Source organism: Strix aluco, chromosome 9, assembly GCF_031877795.1.
Source record: "Strix aluco isolate bStrAlu1 chromosome 9, bStrAlu1.hap1, whole genome shotgun sequence".
Taxonomy (NCBI): domain Eukaryota; kingdom Metazoa; phylum Chordata; class Aves; order Strigiformes; family Strigidae; genus Strix; species Strix aluco.
In genome coordinates, this window is record NC_133939.1 from 21,394,803 (window position 1) to 21,409,019 (window position 14,217).

At 38.3% G+C, this 14,217-nt stretch overlaps 2 protein-coding genes across 2 annotated transcripts in view; one reads left to right on the forward strand and one right to left on the reverse strand.

Annotated features, from left to right (window-relative positions):
* Nucleotides 1-14,217, reverse strand: part of SENP5 (SUMO specific peptidase 5) — a 198,273-nt gene that overhangs the window by 148,418 nt on the left and 35,638 nt on the right. The gene's annotated exons all lie outside the window — the stretch shown is intronic.
* HRG (histidine rich glycoprotein) lies at nt 1,285-13,406 on the forward strand. Its single transcript, XM_074833269.1, has 7 exons — nt 1,285-1,482; nt 5,493-5,600; nt 6,581-6,668; nt 7,189-7,355; nt 9,128-9,244; nt 10,714-10,800; nt 11,392-13,406. Exons 1-7 carry the CDS (start codon nt 1,285-1,287, stop codon nt 12,307-12,309), a joined length of 1,683 nt encoding a protein of 560 aa, XP_074689370.1. The 3' UTR covers nt 12,310-13,406.

Consider the following 14,217-nt stretch of genomic DNA (forward strand, 5'->3'; position numbering starts at 1 on the left):
TTTTTTTTAATAAGGACTAATGAAATGAGGTAAGGGTTAAGGATGATTACCCATTATATTTCCCAATGTTTCTCACAAAAATAAGTCAGAGAAAAACTTCAAAGTCACACACGTAAACCCAAGTCAATTATACAGCTAGCATGTTTTTCTATGAGAAGCTGATCCAATGCTTCACACCAACAAGGATTTGGAAAATTTTTCATCTGAATCTGACTTTGTCATTTTGGACTCACATTGAATTTTTGTATTTCTTATGCAGAGTTTGAATTTTGTATTCAAACTTCAGCCACTCCCTGACAAACGATTACTGCCTTTTAAGGATGCCTTAAACCATCCTGAATAAAAGATTTTGAACACGATTAGATAACATCTTCTCCTTTCTGCTTAGCAGAGGGTATCGGCGTATCCTGTGAAAGGTATGAATCTTAGTATGTACTGAATTATTTTAATAAATACAGAAAAATTACCAGCAATTCTCTAAAGAAGTCTATGAAGGCTACTACAGCCAAAGAGCACACAAAACTGCTGAGACTGAGAATGAAAAGGCAGTTTTACATCACCTCATGCCATGCCTAGGTTACATTGGTATTAAGCCAGTCAGTCCCATTCTGAGTACCAGTCTGAAATGACACAAAGCTGACAGAAGTCTGCTCTAAATTTTCTTGAGTTGGACAAGTAGGAGGTACTCACATAGAAGCTATGGACCACCAGCCTGCAAGTGCACCTTGAGCTACATCCCTTTTCCAAATCTAAGTGACCTCCTTGTTTCCCTTTCACTAGTTCTCTGCTAGGTAAAGATCTGCAAAAACAGAGAAATGGATATAGCCAGCATTTGACCACAAATATTTCAGCATATTTTCAGCTCAACTGTTTTTACATTAAACAGCAAACCAAGATTGCATAATACCTGGACACATAAACTGGACCTTCTTAATGCCAGGTTCAGCAGCACACTGTTGGAAGCTAAGTATTTTTCATAGTAAAACACTATTGCACAATGCCTGCTTAAAGAATCACAAACATAGTCCCTCTGATGGGTAGTCCAGAGAGTATTATAAGGCCTATTTTCCTCAAAATCTGCTCAATCACTATATAATCATTTACTTGCTGTTTGCAAATGTTAATCCAGGGTCAAGGTAATGGCCCTGTGACACAACACTTAAATTTATATAAAACCGTGCCCTTTTAGCATTCATTTATAAATTCAGAGGGCTACTCTGATTTAAAAGCAGACTACTGGCTTTATCAGAGCATGGGCAGAAGTGACCTAACACCACAAACAAAATGCTGTTGCTAGCTTTAGGTTTTTTCCTAACACTACTGCAGTGTTCTAATGCCCAAAACAAAACAAGCATTACACCTGCAGACTGTAACACTGTTGAAACAGATGCAGGAGTGGCCCTGGATTTGGTCAACAGACATCGCAGAGATGGCTATGTTTTTGATTTATTCCGTGTTGCTGATGCACATGAACTACATATAGTAAGTATCAATTTAAAGGCTGATTTACATAAGACTGTGATTTTAAAATAATGAGCCAGATCATTAAAAACTTGTGTTTATTGTTTTTAACATAGCAATGTTGATGTAATTCAATGAATCAGCTCTGATTTACACTATCTCAGTATTCATTTGTGCATGATTTATTGCATTGCTATAGCTTGATTTCAAATGATGCTGAATGCCCTCTATCCTCTTGGCCGACAGGATGTTGGCGTAAGAGGTGCTCTGAACAGCTTTATACAACACCAGAAATTAATCTGTCCCGTCTGTTGTCAGGTCTCAGATGTTATGTTGAAAACTTATATTTGGAGGGTTTCTTTAATCTGCGACTATCTAACATTAATTAGATCCATATATCCTGCAAGATCGGTATTTTGTTATTATCTTAATTTTGGAGATAGCTGGATAACTGGAAGGAAGAAAAAAAGGCAGAGGAAGCCAAAGGAGATGAAAATGTCATTCTGCAAAACAGGGGAAGGGCTGGATAGAGAATCCATATCAGTCATTTCCTATTTCCTTCCTATTTCTATTTTTGTTTCCTAGAGAGGATGCATAAGCCTTTCTCTATGACTGCCTAAATGCCAAAGGAAATCAATAGCAGAAAAAGCAATAGAATAGAATTTTTTTTTAACTAGTAGATAAAAGAGACCAAGGATATGCAGATTTACTAATGCATCAGCTACCTTTTACCTGCTTGGCTGTGAAACTAGAATCCAGGCACACATGCACTGTTTAAGAAGTGTATTACACATCTCAGCATGGCAACTGAAAAACAGGCTAGTTTTTGATGGAGCTGCTTAGACTGCCTGTTAGGACAGGAAAGAGCTCAGAAAGTGACCCAAAGCCCATATTCCTACAGGACTTCAGGTATACTTTCCAAAAACCTCATGGATTATATCGCTTTTCAAAGACAAGGATGTGGCAAGTGATACTACTGGGTTTTATACAATAGCCAGGTAGTTAAAGAGCCCACCTAGGAAGGAATCAGTCTTCTTCAGCATTAAGAGATTTAAACAATCAAGTCTCCCATCCTTGAAGAATGCTGCTGCCATGCAGCTATGTGTGTGCCACCCCTGTGAAATGGAGCCACTGAACAGTAAGACATGCAAAATTCATTGAATGATTGAGAAAAAGCATAGTCATTTCTGAAAAGAAAAATCTCAGTGTTTTGGCATTTTAACCAATTATTGACTATATAAACTATAGAACCATAACTTGGAATAGCAACCAGAGCTGAGGATTCACACTTCCAGATGAATGCTATAACCACTAGACTACCTATACTGGTTTTGGCTGGGATAATTTTCTTCTTAGTGGCTAGAATAGTGCTGTGTTTTGGATCCAGTATGGGATTTGGTATGAGAAGGATGTTGATAATACGTTGATGTTTTCAGTTGCTGCTGAGAGATCAAGGTCTCTCCAACTCCCCATGTCCTGCCCATGTGCAGGTGTACAAGAAGCTGGGAGGGAGCATGGCCAGAGCACCAGACCCAAATTAGCCAAGGGAATATTCCATGTCATGCAGTGTCATGCTCAGTATATGAAGGAGGGTTGGCCAGGAAGGAGAGGGTTCTCTCTCTCGCTTCCAGGATTGCAGTTTCAGGATCTTGGTTCTTTGAGATCACTAGTCAGGAACAGGCTGGGTATCAGTCAGCGAGTCTTTGTGCATTACTCATTTGTACTTTCTATTATTGCTATTGTTTTATTTTATTTCAATTATTAAACTGTTTTTATCTCAACCTACGAGTCTTCCTTACCCCTCCATTTCCCTACCCCATTCCAGGGGCAGGAGAGGATGAGTGAGCGGCTGCATGGTGTTTGGCTGCTGGCCGGGTTTAAACCACAACAGTACTGTGCCTATGTTTTGCTTTGTACCCCTAATGAATTTTGCTGTCTTTGTAGTCCAGGGCTGTAACTTCAGCTATCACACAGAGTCTACAAGAACAGAAAAGACCCTTCTACCTATCTTAGTGCTAAAGAATTCTCCCTGTAAGATCTCTGTATCTTCTCAGACCCAAAGCCACCAGGTGTGGTCTCCTGCATACTGATCATGTACACTATTGTGCAACAAGTTCTGTTGGCTCCACCGCCAAGATGACATTAAAAAAACAATATAAAAAAAAAAAGAGCAGAACATTATTTTTATTATCTCCATGCAGTATTGTGCATCAAGTCTATCACATCAACCCCCTTAGAAACTTAAGCAGAGCAGTTCCTAGCACGCAGATCTCTACTGGGTTTACCTGGGACTTCTAGAACCATAAGATACTCAGGTATTCACACTAGAATAGTTCTGAGCAGTGCAGAAGTCTGGTGCTCAAGATGCTTTTAAAATAACCAAGAAGGCACCATATAAGATTATTATTTTTGATCCCAAGAGCTATCCATCAGATGAACAGAGGAATTTTCTACTGCATATTTGGATGTAGATAATTTCACCCAAGCTCTGCTCTAGACTTTATTGAATCCAAATGCATCCTGCTGAAGAAAATAAACATTTGCCCAGGATGAATTGGCTTCTTTAGCATTTCACAAGTTTGGATGACAAAGTGAACGTATTTAGTCATTTCAGTTTTAGAGGGCTCCTAGTGAATAGCACATTTTACAAAAGACTATCTTACCTTTCCATTCAGTGCAATTCCATAAATACAAATCAGAAAAAAATAGTTTTTCTCACCGTCTGTCTTCTCATCTCTGTCTGCATTTTACTAATATGTTGACTAGCAGCTTGAAATTATTGGCATTTATAAAATAAAATAGAAATACAAACTAGCCCTAAGCAGAGAATAATCATGTGGCTAGCAGGCAAGGATGGATGTCCAGGACAACTATATTCTTTTCCTGCTTCTGTCACTGAATGACATGTGTCTTTGTGCAAATCACCTAGCCCCTATTTTAAAAATAGAGACAATGTTAAGACATACACATACTGCAAAACCAGTGTTTAACATGCCACTGGTGGACTCTTAGTAATAAAAATACTACACTGGACTGCAGTACTACTTTCTCAAGGTCTCGTCTATACAGAAACACTCTGAAAAAGGAATCTGAATGGTTGAAATTTTATAAAACCCGAGGACACTTAATCACAGTGAAGGGCTTTGCATCAGTTTATCTAATAAAATATGTCTGTGTTCATTCTGAATGTCCATACAAGGGTTGCATGAAATTTAAATAATCCATTCCAAATGTGAATTGAGATTAATTTTCCTGCGGAAAAATATAAAACTCTTTCTGTAGGCCACAGATAATTCTTAACACCACATCCCATTACACTGACAGCCAAATTCAAATTCTGATTCTCCATCCTGTTTGCTCAGGAGACAGAACATACTAGAAGAATTTCAGAGCTAAGGCTCCTAACTTTGTAGGGATTATTACAGTTTTGTTGCATCACTCCCTGAATAAACTGAGCAGGAAGCAAAGTTCTGAAAGTGTATCTGGTCACTAAGGTCATTTGAAATGGATATGGCTATATAATTGGCTGCCTAGACAACCGATTTCCTAACAGACCAACATGTTCTATGCGAAAATCAGAAAGACAGAATGGCAACTTTTTAATTCTGGCATTTTCCCTACGTGATGGATGCCAGGTTTACAACAGACTCTTCTCACAGGTTCCCAACAAAAGGATAAGAGGCAACAGTTACAAGTTGCAGGAAGGGAATTTCTGATGAGATATAAGGCAAAAAAAATCATGGAGAGTGGTTAAATACTGGAACAGCCCAGAGAGGCTGTGGAACATCTGTCTTGGTGATATACAGAACTCAGCTGAATCTAACTTTGAAGTCAGCTTTGCCTTGAGCAAGTGGCTGGACAAGATGACCTCCAAAAGTCCTTTGCAGCCTAAATACTTGTCAGTTCAGAAAAACCTTAATAGGGAACTGGGGAAGCTACATGAAAAATTAAATGTATCTACTTCAAAATAAATTTCTTTCAGACCAAACTTCTTGTATACAAACTCTTTTTTACCTGCACTTCTCTTCCAGGGAAATTCATCAGTCCTCTACTTAACTTTGGACGTGCTACAAACTGAATGCTCTGTATTGTCCAGAAGACACCGGGAGTCTTGTAAATACGGTGACACCTATGCCATGGCAAGTAATGACACCCACACAGAGTCATATGTCAATAATGCATTAACTTCATCTTCATCTGAACTGCCCAGAAATTTCTGTGTCACAAAATCTCGAAATGAAGACTAAGCTTTAATATGGCTCACTATAAAATAAAATTTATCGAATTCTAGAGTTGTTAAACTTAAGCTAAAGGTTTGGAAAAGAGTTGACTGCTCAAATAAGTGCAGCTTTATTTAACTAGCTGTCTTGAAGGAGCTATATTCCACATTCCACTGCTGGTAGCAGTACTGATGTTTTAAGAATAATTTGCTGACAACTAAAGGGCACTAGAAATTATTTTTTAAAGCATGTTCCTAGTATATTAGCCAGAAATACCAGTGTCATACTTTGTCAGTTTTCTGTTATAGTGTTTGTGGTATGACAATATGAAACATTGGTAGTGTCAGTACACATATGATATGTAGCAATACTTGTCCTTTATTGTTGCAGTCCAATGATGCAGTCTGGGGTGAGAACTACCAGTCCAAAACTTTATTTAAATACTACCACACAGGACAAAGCAGGAAGGCTATGAGGAGAGAAGAGAAGGCATTTACTCTTTTTATTAAGATGGGGAAAAGGAATGGAAGAAAAGGTCCATCCACTTTCTGATAAAGACTTATGTAACCTTGAGTATCCCTGGCATCCTAACTTCCCCTGCAGCTAGTATTATCTTACCATAAATAAGTATTAGAAGGACTGAGAAGGCTGGTTTAGTTTTCCATTGTCTACTCAGTTGTGCAAACCGAGAATTAAAATAAAGGCTCTTGTAGAGGGAGATGCCATTTTATCTGCACACAAATTTTGAGTGGTACCAGATCAAACATTCCATTAATGACCACATCTGTTATTCTTAGAGGTACTGTACATTAAAAGGAGGCATAATTTCTATGATCACCTACATCCAGTTAAATGCAGTGAAAATAACATCATAATCACCTATTCTTTTTTCTTCTCAGGACTTTGGGCAATGTAAGATTATCACATATACAAGCCAGATGCTGAAGAAACGTCAACTATATGGATTTAATTGTACATTAAGTCCAGGTAAAATAACCACTGGTGTAAGCCAATGCATACCTCAAATCATCCCTAGTACCAAATTATAAGTCTGTGCACTACTAGTGTATGGTAACTGTAACAGATCCATTCATCTGCTTGCAATTCATATTTTAGATAATTCAAATGGAATGTTAAGAATGAGTAATAGAATTAAGGTTACCCTACTCTTCTAAAGCAGACTTTATTAATGTCAGATGATATCACCATTCCAGTCCACCAAAACATGATAATGAATATCAGAAAAAAAAGTAAACTTGGAAAGAATGCTCATTTGGGGTGGTAAGATTCTAAGGTGGAGCTAAAAGATTTATAAGAATATTCATTTTCATACATTTGGGGTTTTTTCATGTTACAGGACAAACCTGCATTTGGGGAGTGAGGAATAGGTATTTCACTTCCAAGTAAACGCTTGCATTTGAGTTTCTCATTATAAATTCTAATTAAAGGCACACGACCAAGAGTATTAATACCCATTGCAATATTAGTAAATTCTCTGTTTTCACAGTTCCTCCTGATTTATTGGAGTGCAAAGATTGTCCTGTGAAAGTTGAAGTCTTAGAAGTCATTGAGCAACATAAAACTATTGCTGCAAAGGCCCTGAAGAAATTCAACAGCAAGAGTAACTACACAAACTACTTCAATGTGAACAAAGTTGAAAAGACTTTAAAGATGGTAAGCCACATTTTGTCCTAGAATTACTTATAAACAACAAAATTTTTCAGCAGCTTCAAAACCACAGGACCAGAATTCAAACCCTTCTAGCATCAGAACTATTGCTTGTCACCTCTCAGTGTAAATCATCTGCTATAAAATTGAAGGTCCTACTTCTGCAAAGACTTGCTATCAACTTTAATTTAGGCATGTGAAAGCCAAGGGATTTCTCATTTGCTAAAAACTATGGCAGTTTGATGACATCCAAAATGTCAGAGCCTTCTTTGTGTGCATATTTTTTTTTAATTCCTGTTTACCTATCATAACATACAAGTGTTTATTTACTTTTATTTACCAAGTGTTTATTTATTAAGAACCAGAGTTCTTCAAGATGTACAGTCATGTACACAGTATTATCACAGTCATACATTCTGCCAAATGAAGTCAGGTGATTTTTTACTCTTAGAATTTAGCACATGGATACAACACAAATTAGAACACGCTCAGCATCATTTTCACTTTCTGCTGCGGAGCAAAGTAGCACTCCGAAAGCTCTGAAAGACAGGAGGTAAATTTGTATCTGTGCTGTACCTCTTGAAGAACTACTGACTCTGGCAAATAACTTCTCCATCTTTGAATGATGTGAACATAAAAACTTATCCTTTGAGTGATTCGAAGCATAGCTCTCACATCACCACAATTTCTTGTTAGTAGATACTGGAGACCTTCACTTAAACAGCACAGGATCATTCTGCCAACACATGTGTGAGTTCAGGACACCTCTGTAATGAGGTCCCATGGTCCCTACCATAATACATGTTGATCTTGGAAACTGCCTAAATTATAGCATGCCAACCCCACCTCCCTGCAGCTTTTAATATTGCTCAGAAACTTGACAGTGTTCTACACTGTAGTCCCATGCAACATGTATTTCTAGTCCCAAATAGCAAGTGGCTGTTTTCAGATTGCCTGGATTCACAGATTTCTCCCTAAATGCTTTATCTTTACACTTTACCATCTTCAGCTACAGTGACAATTTAGATTGTACCACTGGATTTCAACAGACTGCATAACACTTAGAAACCATGAATTATGATAAAAAAACATACCATAAAGTATGTGCATCTATCTTTAACCAATTTAGCTAAACCAGTGAAACTTCTGTGCACACACATGCGATGGACACCTTCAACACAGACTTGAAGTAAACTACTACTACAGTTGGAAATTAAAATGAAACACCTCTTTATGGATTTTAATAGGATCACAAAGGCCTTCTCCCATGTTCTTATGGAATAATGCCTTCTTTATGAATAATGCCACTGACAACAGAGAAAACAACAATCTCACAGTAGCTGGCAGAATTTCATCCCAAATTAACATCAGCACTGTAGCACTATGCACTCCTTGCACTGGAAAGGCGTGGTTGCCATCCAGTAGATCTCTGTATTTTCACAGGAGCAGCAGTTCAATTTAGGGAGAGTACTTTAAGGATGCTACTTCCTAAAAACACAAGCTGTAAAAGTAACAGGTTTTATAGTGTACACATATTAGAAAAAGAACTACAGCAACCATTCTTGGAACTCATAAAGATGTGAGGTAAGTAGGGTATAAATTATCTAATCTGTTTTTCTTACTGAATACACGTAGATGTATGAACATTTGAACAGCACAGGTCATGAAAGCATGAGGTAGACAGGATTTTGACAACAATAGGAAGTATGGTTGCTTTCAAAATTACGGGTCTTTAAATACACCTAGTTACCACTTCTTATTGTACCTCTTGGTTTCAGACTGCCTCCCGCGAAGGTCATATTTTAGAATTCTCTATAAAAGAGACCAACTGTTCCAAATCTCCACAACAAGCATATCAGGCATTGGAATGTGATTTTCTGGACGACTGGCACGCTGTAAGTAAAGTCTTAGAATGAAAATTGATATAATGGGTGGCACCAGGAGAATCTTCCCGCAATATTTCCAAGTGTTTCTTATAAGCATGCACCCAAACTCAAAATTAAAAATTCAGCATGTCCAAGCCCAGATCCTAATTTTACAGCTGAGGAGCCAGTCTGAACTCTCAAATCTAAATGTAACTAGAGTCTGGCATATTGCAGACCTAGAGCTGAGCTTTTCAGTTTGAATCTGGCTTTCGCATTTAAAGTGTGGCCATTCCCTATTAAATCATTCAGTTATTTTCATAAAAACGTTTACACTAACATGAGTCATAGACCTTGAAAAAAATACATGTATTATGTCATCCCAGTGAGCCCAGGGTTACTTTTTTTTCCTCTGCTGCAAGGGAACAGAGAGCGGAATAATTCAGGCCTGTCTGCAGATTACTATCAAAGTACTCTCCTCACTCCACCTTCCCATTGCTATAACAGTCTACACCAAAAAAACAACTAAGCAAGATCATAATTTCAGAATAAATTATTCCCCAGAAATGAAATTGAAGGAATGAAATAAAAATATGGAAAAAATAGAACACATAGAACTTTTGTTTTATCTACACCCATTTTCTTCTCTGGCTCTTTATACTCCAGGAGACTGGAAAAGGTTGTGAATGAACTGGTAGGGGAGCCAGAAGTTCACTAGCATGAAGCACAAGCCAGATAGATAGAGATTTTGAATTCTGTTCTCAATGCTGCCGCCACTGGTGTGTTTGTGTGAAATGCGATTAACATTTGAAATCATTGATGATAACAGGCTACTAATGGCCCAAACATACATCAAATAAAAGCATCCACTAGAGAGAGCATACACAGAACCTCTTATCTGAGTTCTATGCTCTTTCACATGAGTGATTCCACACACAACAACTGGACAGCAGGTGAAAGTCACAGCAAACAGGATGCCAAGGGTAGTAATGCTAAAAGATTACAACAAATTACTTTTCAAAAAATAAATATGGAAGAAAACTCTACCTTGAGCTTTTTCTGAAACAGCATAGCTACACGGTGTCTGTTTTTGAGGACTTTGAGCAAAATTTTAGAACAGCCAAATCTGAACAGATCTTTGACAAGCAAACACAGAAAAAAAGGAATAAAAATCAGTCACCCACAGGGTACTCATTTTGGAGACATCAGTAGCTGACCAATTTCTCAAAAGAGAAGTAAGATGGAGAGTAGTAGCCCTTTAGATGCACATGGCAAAGTGGTCTTCACAGTCAAAACCACTCAAAAATGGCATATATATTAATCAGTATTAATCACTGGCAAGTACCACTGGTCAGAAAGCTCAGGATCTAAGTTATATAAACATACTTAGGCATCAAAGGAACTAGCCTAACTTTTAAAATGTTGAACTTTCAGTAGCTTCTATTAACTCCATCACAAGAACCCAGATGTGCATTTTTTTTTTTTCCTTTTCTTTTGCTTAGCACATGGGATTCTGCAAGGCAAGAATTATCAGTGATGCAGATGAACCTGATGGCACAGATATAAGCTGTGAAATCTACCATCCCTGGGTATGTACTCACTTACTGAAATGTCTCTGGCTGTATCCTCATGCAGGCTACAGCAACCTCACTATGTCCCTTTGTCATTGCCTGGGGGTAATGCAGCATGTTAGGACAGACTAGCTTTTGACCCCTAGGTCAATCGGAGGATGAATTAGAATTGAGCTGTCCCTACTACTCCCTCTAAGGGTGTCTTCTCTCAGTTCAGTCATACTCCTTAGCTAAAGTGAGTAGAGACTGGCAAACAAGTTCAAAGGAATTTTAGAAAACAAGAGGAGGGGAGATGATCTTTCTCATATTTGCTATTTCATTTTATATTACAACAGCTATTCCAGTGTGGGTTTTGTTTTGATCCATCACAAATTTTGTTCAGTAGATTATATAATTTCGTTCTGTTATAGTATAGTATTTCCAGATAATTTACAGTAATTTGGCATTTTGTCATCTACTCCTTCTCTTCTATCTTGAAAAAACCACAATTTTTGCCTTACAGATCACTGGAACTGTAAATGAAAACCTATTAACTCCCACCTCTCTCTCTTTCTTCTGTCCTATCAACATCTCACATAATATTTTCTCCTCTGGTGTTTTTATAAACAGCAGCATGGCTATGGGCAAAGATGCAGATATTCAACTCTGGAACAGCCACACAGACATCCCCATCATCATTTTGGTCACAGACATGGTCACAGACATCATCACAAGCATGGATGTCCACCTTCTTCTCAATCCAGACCTGAAGAACCTGAGAATAACCACAGTTTCAACCAAGAACCTCCCTCTCCACCCCTCCACAGTGAACCACATCACCACCTTCACCTCCCACACCACTGTCGTCCACCTCATCCCCATGGTAGACCACATCACCACCCTCCTCCTCCTCCTCCCTATGATGCACCACATCCTCCTCCCCAAGAGGAACCACAACATCCCCCTTCTTCTTCTCCTTCCCATGATGAACCACATCATCTTCCTCCTTCCCAAGAGGAATTACACAATCTCTCTTTTCCTCCTCCCCATGATGAACCACATAATCATCCTCTTGGTCCCCATCATGCACCACACTGTCCTCCCCCTCCTCATGGACCAGACCACCACCATCCTCCCCCTCCTTGTGGACGACATCACCACCATCACCCTCCCCATCATGGACCACATCACCCTCCTCATCCAAGACACCCTCCTCATCTCCATCATCACTATTACAGACATCACTGCAACAAGACAAGCATATCGGGAAAGTACTTTCCATTCCAAATAACAGGAGCTGTCTATCGCATTCCAGTTCTAAATCAGCAGGATTCTCTCACACCTCCTATTGCGAACTTTCCTGAGTTATCCCAAAGCAACCCTCACTCCTCCAGCACTGGTGAAGGTATTCCCTTCACTGGTTCCAGTCTAAAGGAGATGCCAGAAGTTCCAGGATTTCCAGATCACCCTACACAATCAGAATCATGCCCAGGAAACCCCAAACTTGTTCTTCCAAAACTTTTGCCTTTATTTCCACATAGACCATAGCAGATAAATTCTCCTGCATGACCTCAGAGAATGATGTTCCTGGTTTGAGAGTTGCAGGGCCAGTAACAGTTGTATAATGAATGAAAACAGCATGTGGAGAAGGGGAAAATGCATACAATTTCTAGGGAGGAAAAGCACTGAAAATAATGATTAAGACAAGTATTCCAACCTGTCTCTTGATTCCAGCTATCTCAGACTCCACTGTAACTGAAAGGTTCAAAATTCTGAGTCCCTCAGATAATGTGAATGGGTATAAATCTCCCTAGCAAACAATATTCCTTTAGTTCTAATAAAAAGTAAAATTCCCTAATAATTACCATCTAAAATCTTTCATTTTCTCATCATTCATAATTGTTATGTACTTCTCTGAGGAAATCTGACCTAGAGGAAATTTGACCACCTTCTATAAAAAATGATCCATGCCACTACATTTATGTTTTATAAAGATTCAAAGAAAATAAAAATATGTAAGCTTTTTTTTTTTTGACACCGTTGCCAAAATTTTGTCCTTTTTGTTAACTATGTATGTTTAGTTGCACAGTAAACACCCATGAGGCATACTCTAGCATAAATTGACTAATGGTAGTTGGGTTACCACCATTATCTAGAAAAGATCTGAGAATAGTTAATGACTTGTAGCATAACACTGCAGAGTGGCCTGCACAGGTACTTCCATTGCTACGGTTGCTGGTGGTGATATACGAGAAATACTGCATTCAAGGACAGCCCTTTTCAAATAGTTCATAATTGCTCTCAGGGGAGGAGAAAAGCAGATGCATGTAATAACTCTTTCATGTAAATGTTTTCTTTATCGCTGAACCTTCCTCACTGTATTGTAAGAGGATAAAAGAACAAAAAATTAGCAAAAGACAAAAAACAACATTTCTCATAAGATCTGCAGCTCAGAATCTAAGTTTTGTTTTGTAACCAGGATCACTATTGCTATAAACAATTTTATGGCTGCTTAGTTCTAGGATAGAACTATTGTAAAGATTTATGACCAACTGAATGGTGATCTGAAACCATGCTGTAGAAAGTACGTATTTTTCTGTCCTTTAGGTGAACTTAGCTCATTATAATATGAAAACTACACCTCTATAGCTTAAGTTACCCACTTCTTCATGAAGCCCCTCACCCTTTGAGCATGCGTACATTAATGGGTAGATACTGTGGCTTTAAATGAAAGCAAGGAATAAAACCAGCCAATAGATGATATTGTGATAAAATACTAAGCAATAGTTATGTATAGAGGCATGTATTTCTGTGTTCAGAATCAAATAAATATGGTGAGTGTTTGTAACTCAGTATATTGGCCACTTTGGATGCCGAGCACCCTTTTCTTTTAATTGGCTCTTTGCATACCAGGTGAAGAACCCTAGTTTTGGGACAACAACTGGAAACTGAGTTGGGAAGAGCAGGAAGAAAGAATGCTGGTGTCTCTTTATACTCTAGCCCCCATCAAGGTGAAGTCCATTCAGACAGACCTAGGACCCCAATGAGTTAGTGCAGAACAGTTATCTCATAAGCAAGAACATGGGATTAATCTCAAAAAAAATAGTAATTTGGTCCTCAAAGTAGCTTTTTCATGGCATACAGGAAATACGGTGTGAGGGCTACATTGAAGAAAAAGAAACGTAATGGGGACAGCATTTTATGTAACTGTGTCAAGGTTGTCTAATTTTTAGAAGTGCATTATCATGTATGAACAACCTTATTTCTAGCATAATTTATCCACAAAGTCTCTAAAGTGTATTTTCTTTAACTAAAACTTGTAGCAAGTGTGGTGGCTTGACCCTGGCTGGATGCCAGATGCCCACCAAAGCTGCTCAATTACTCACTCCCCTCTTCAGATAGACAGTGGAATGAAAATATAACAAAAGGTTCATGGGTCAAGATAAGGACAGGGAA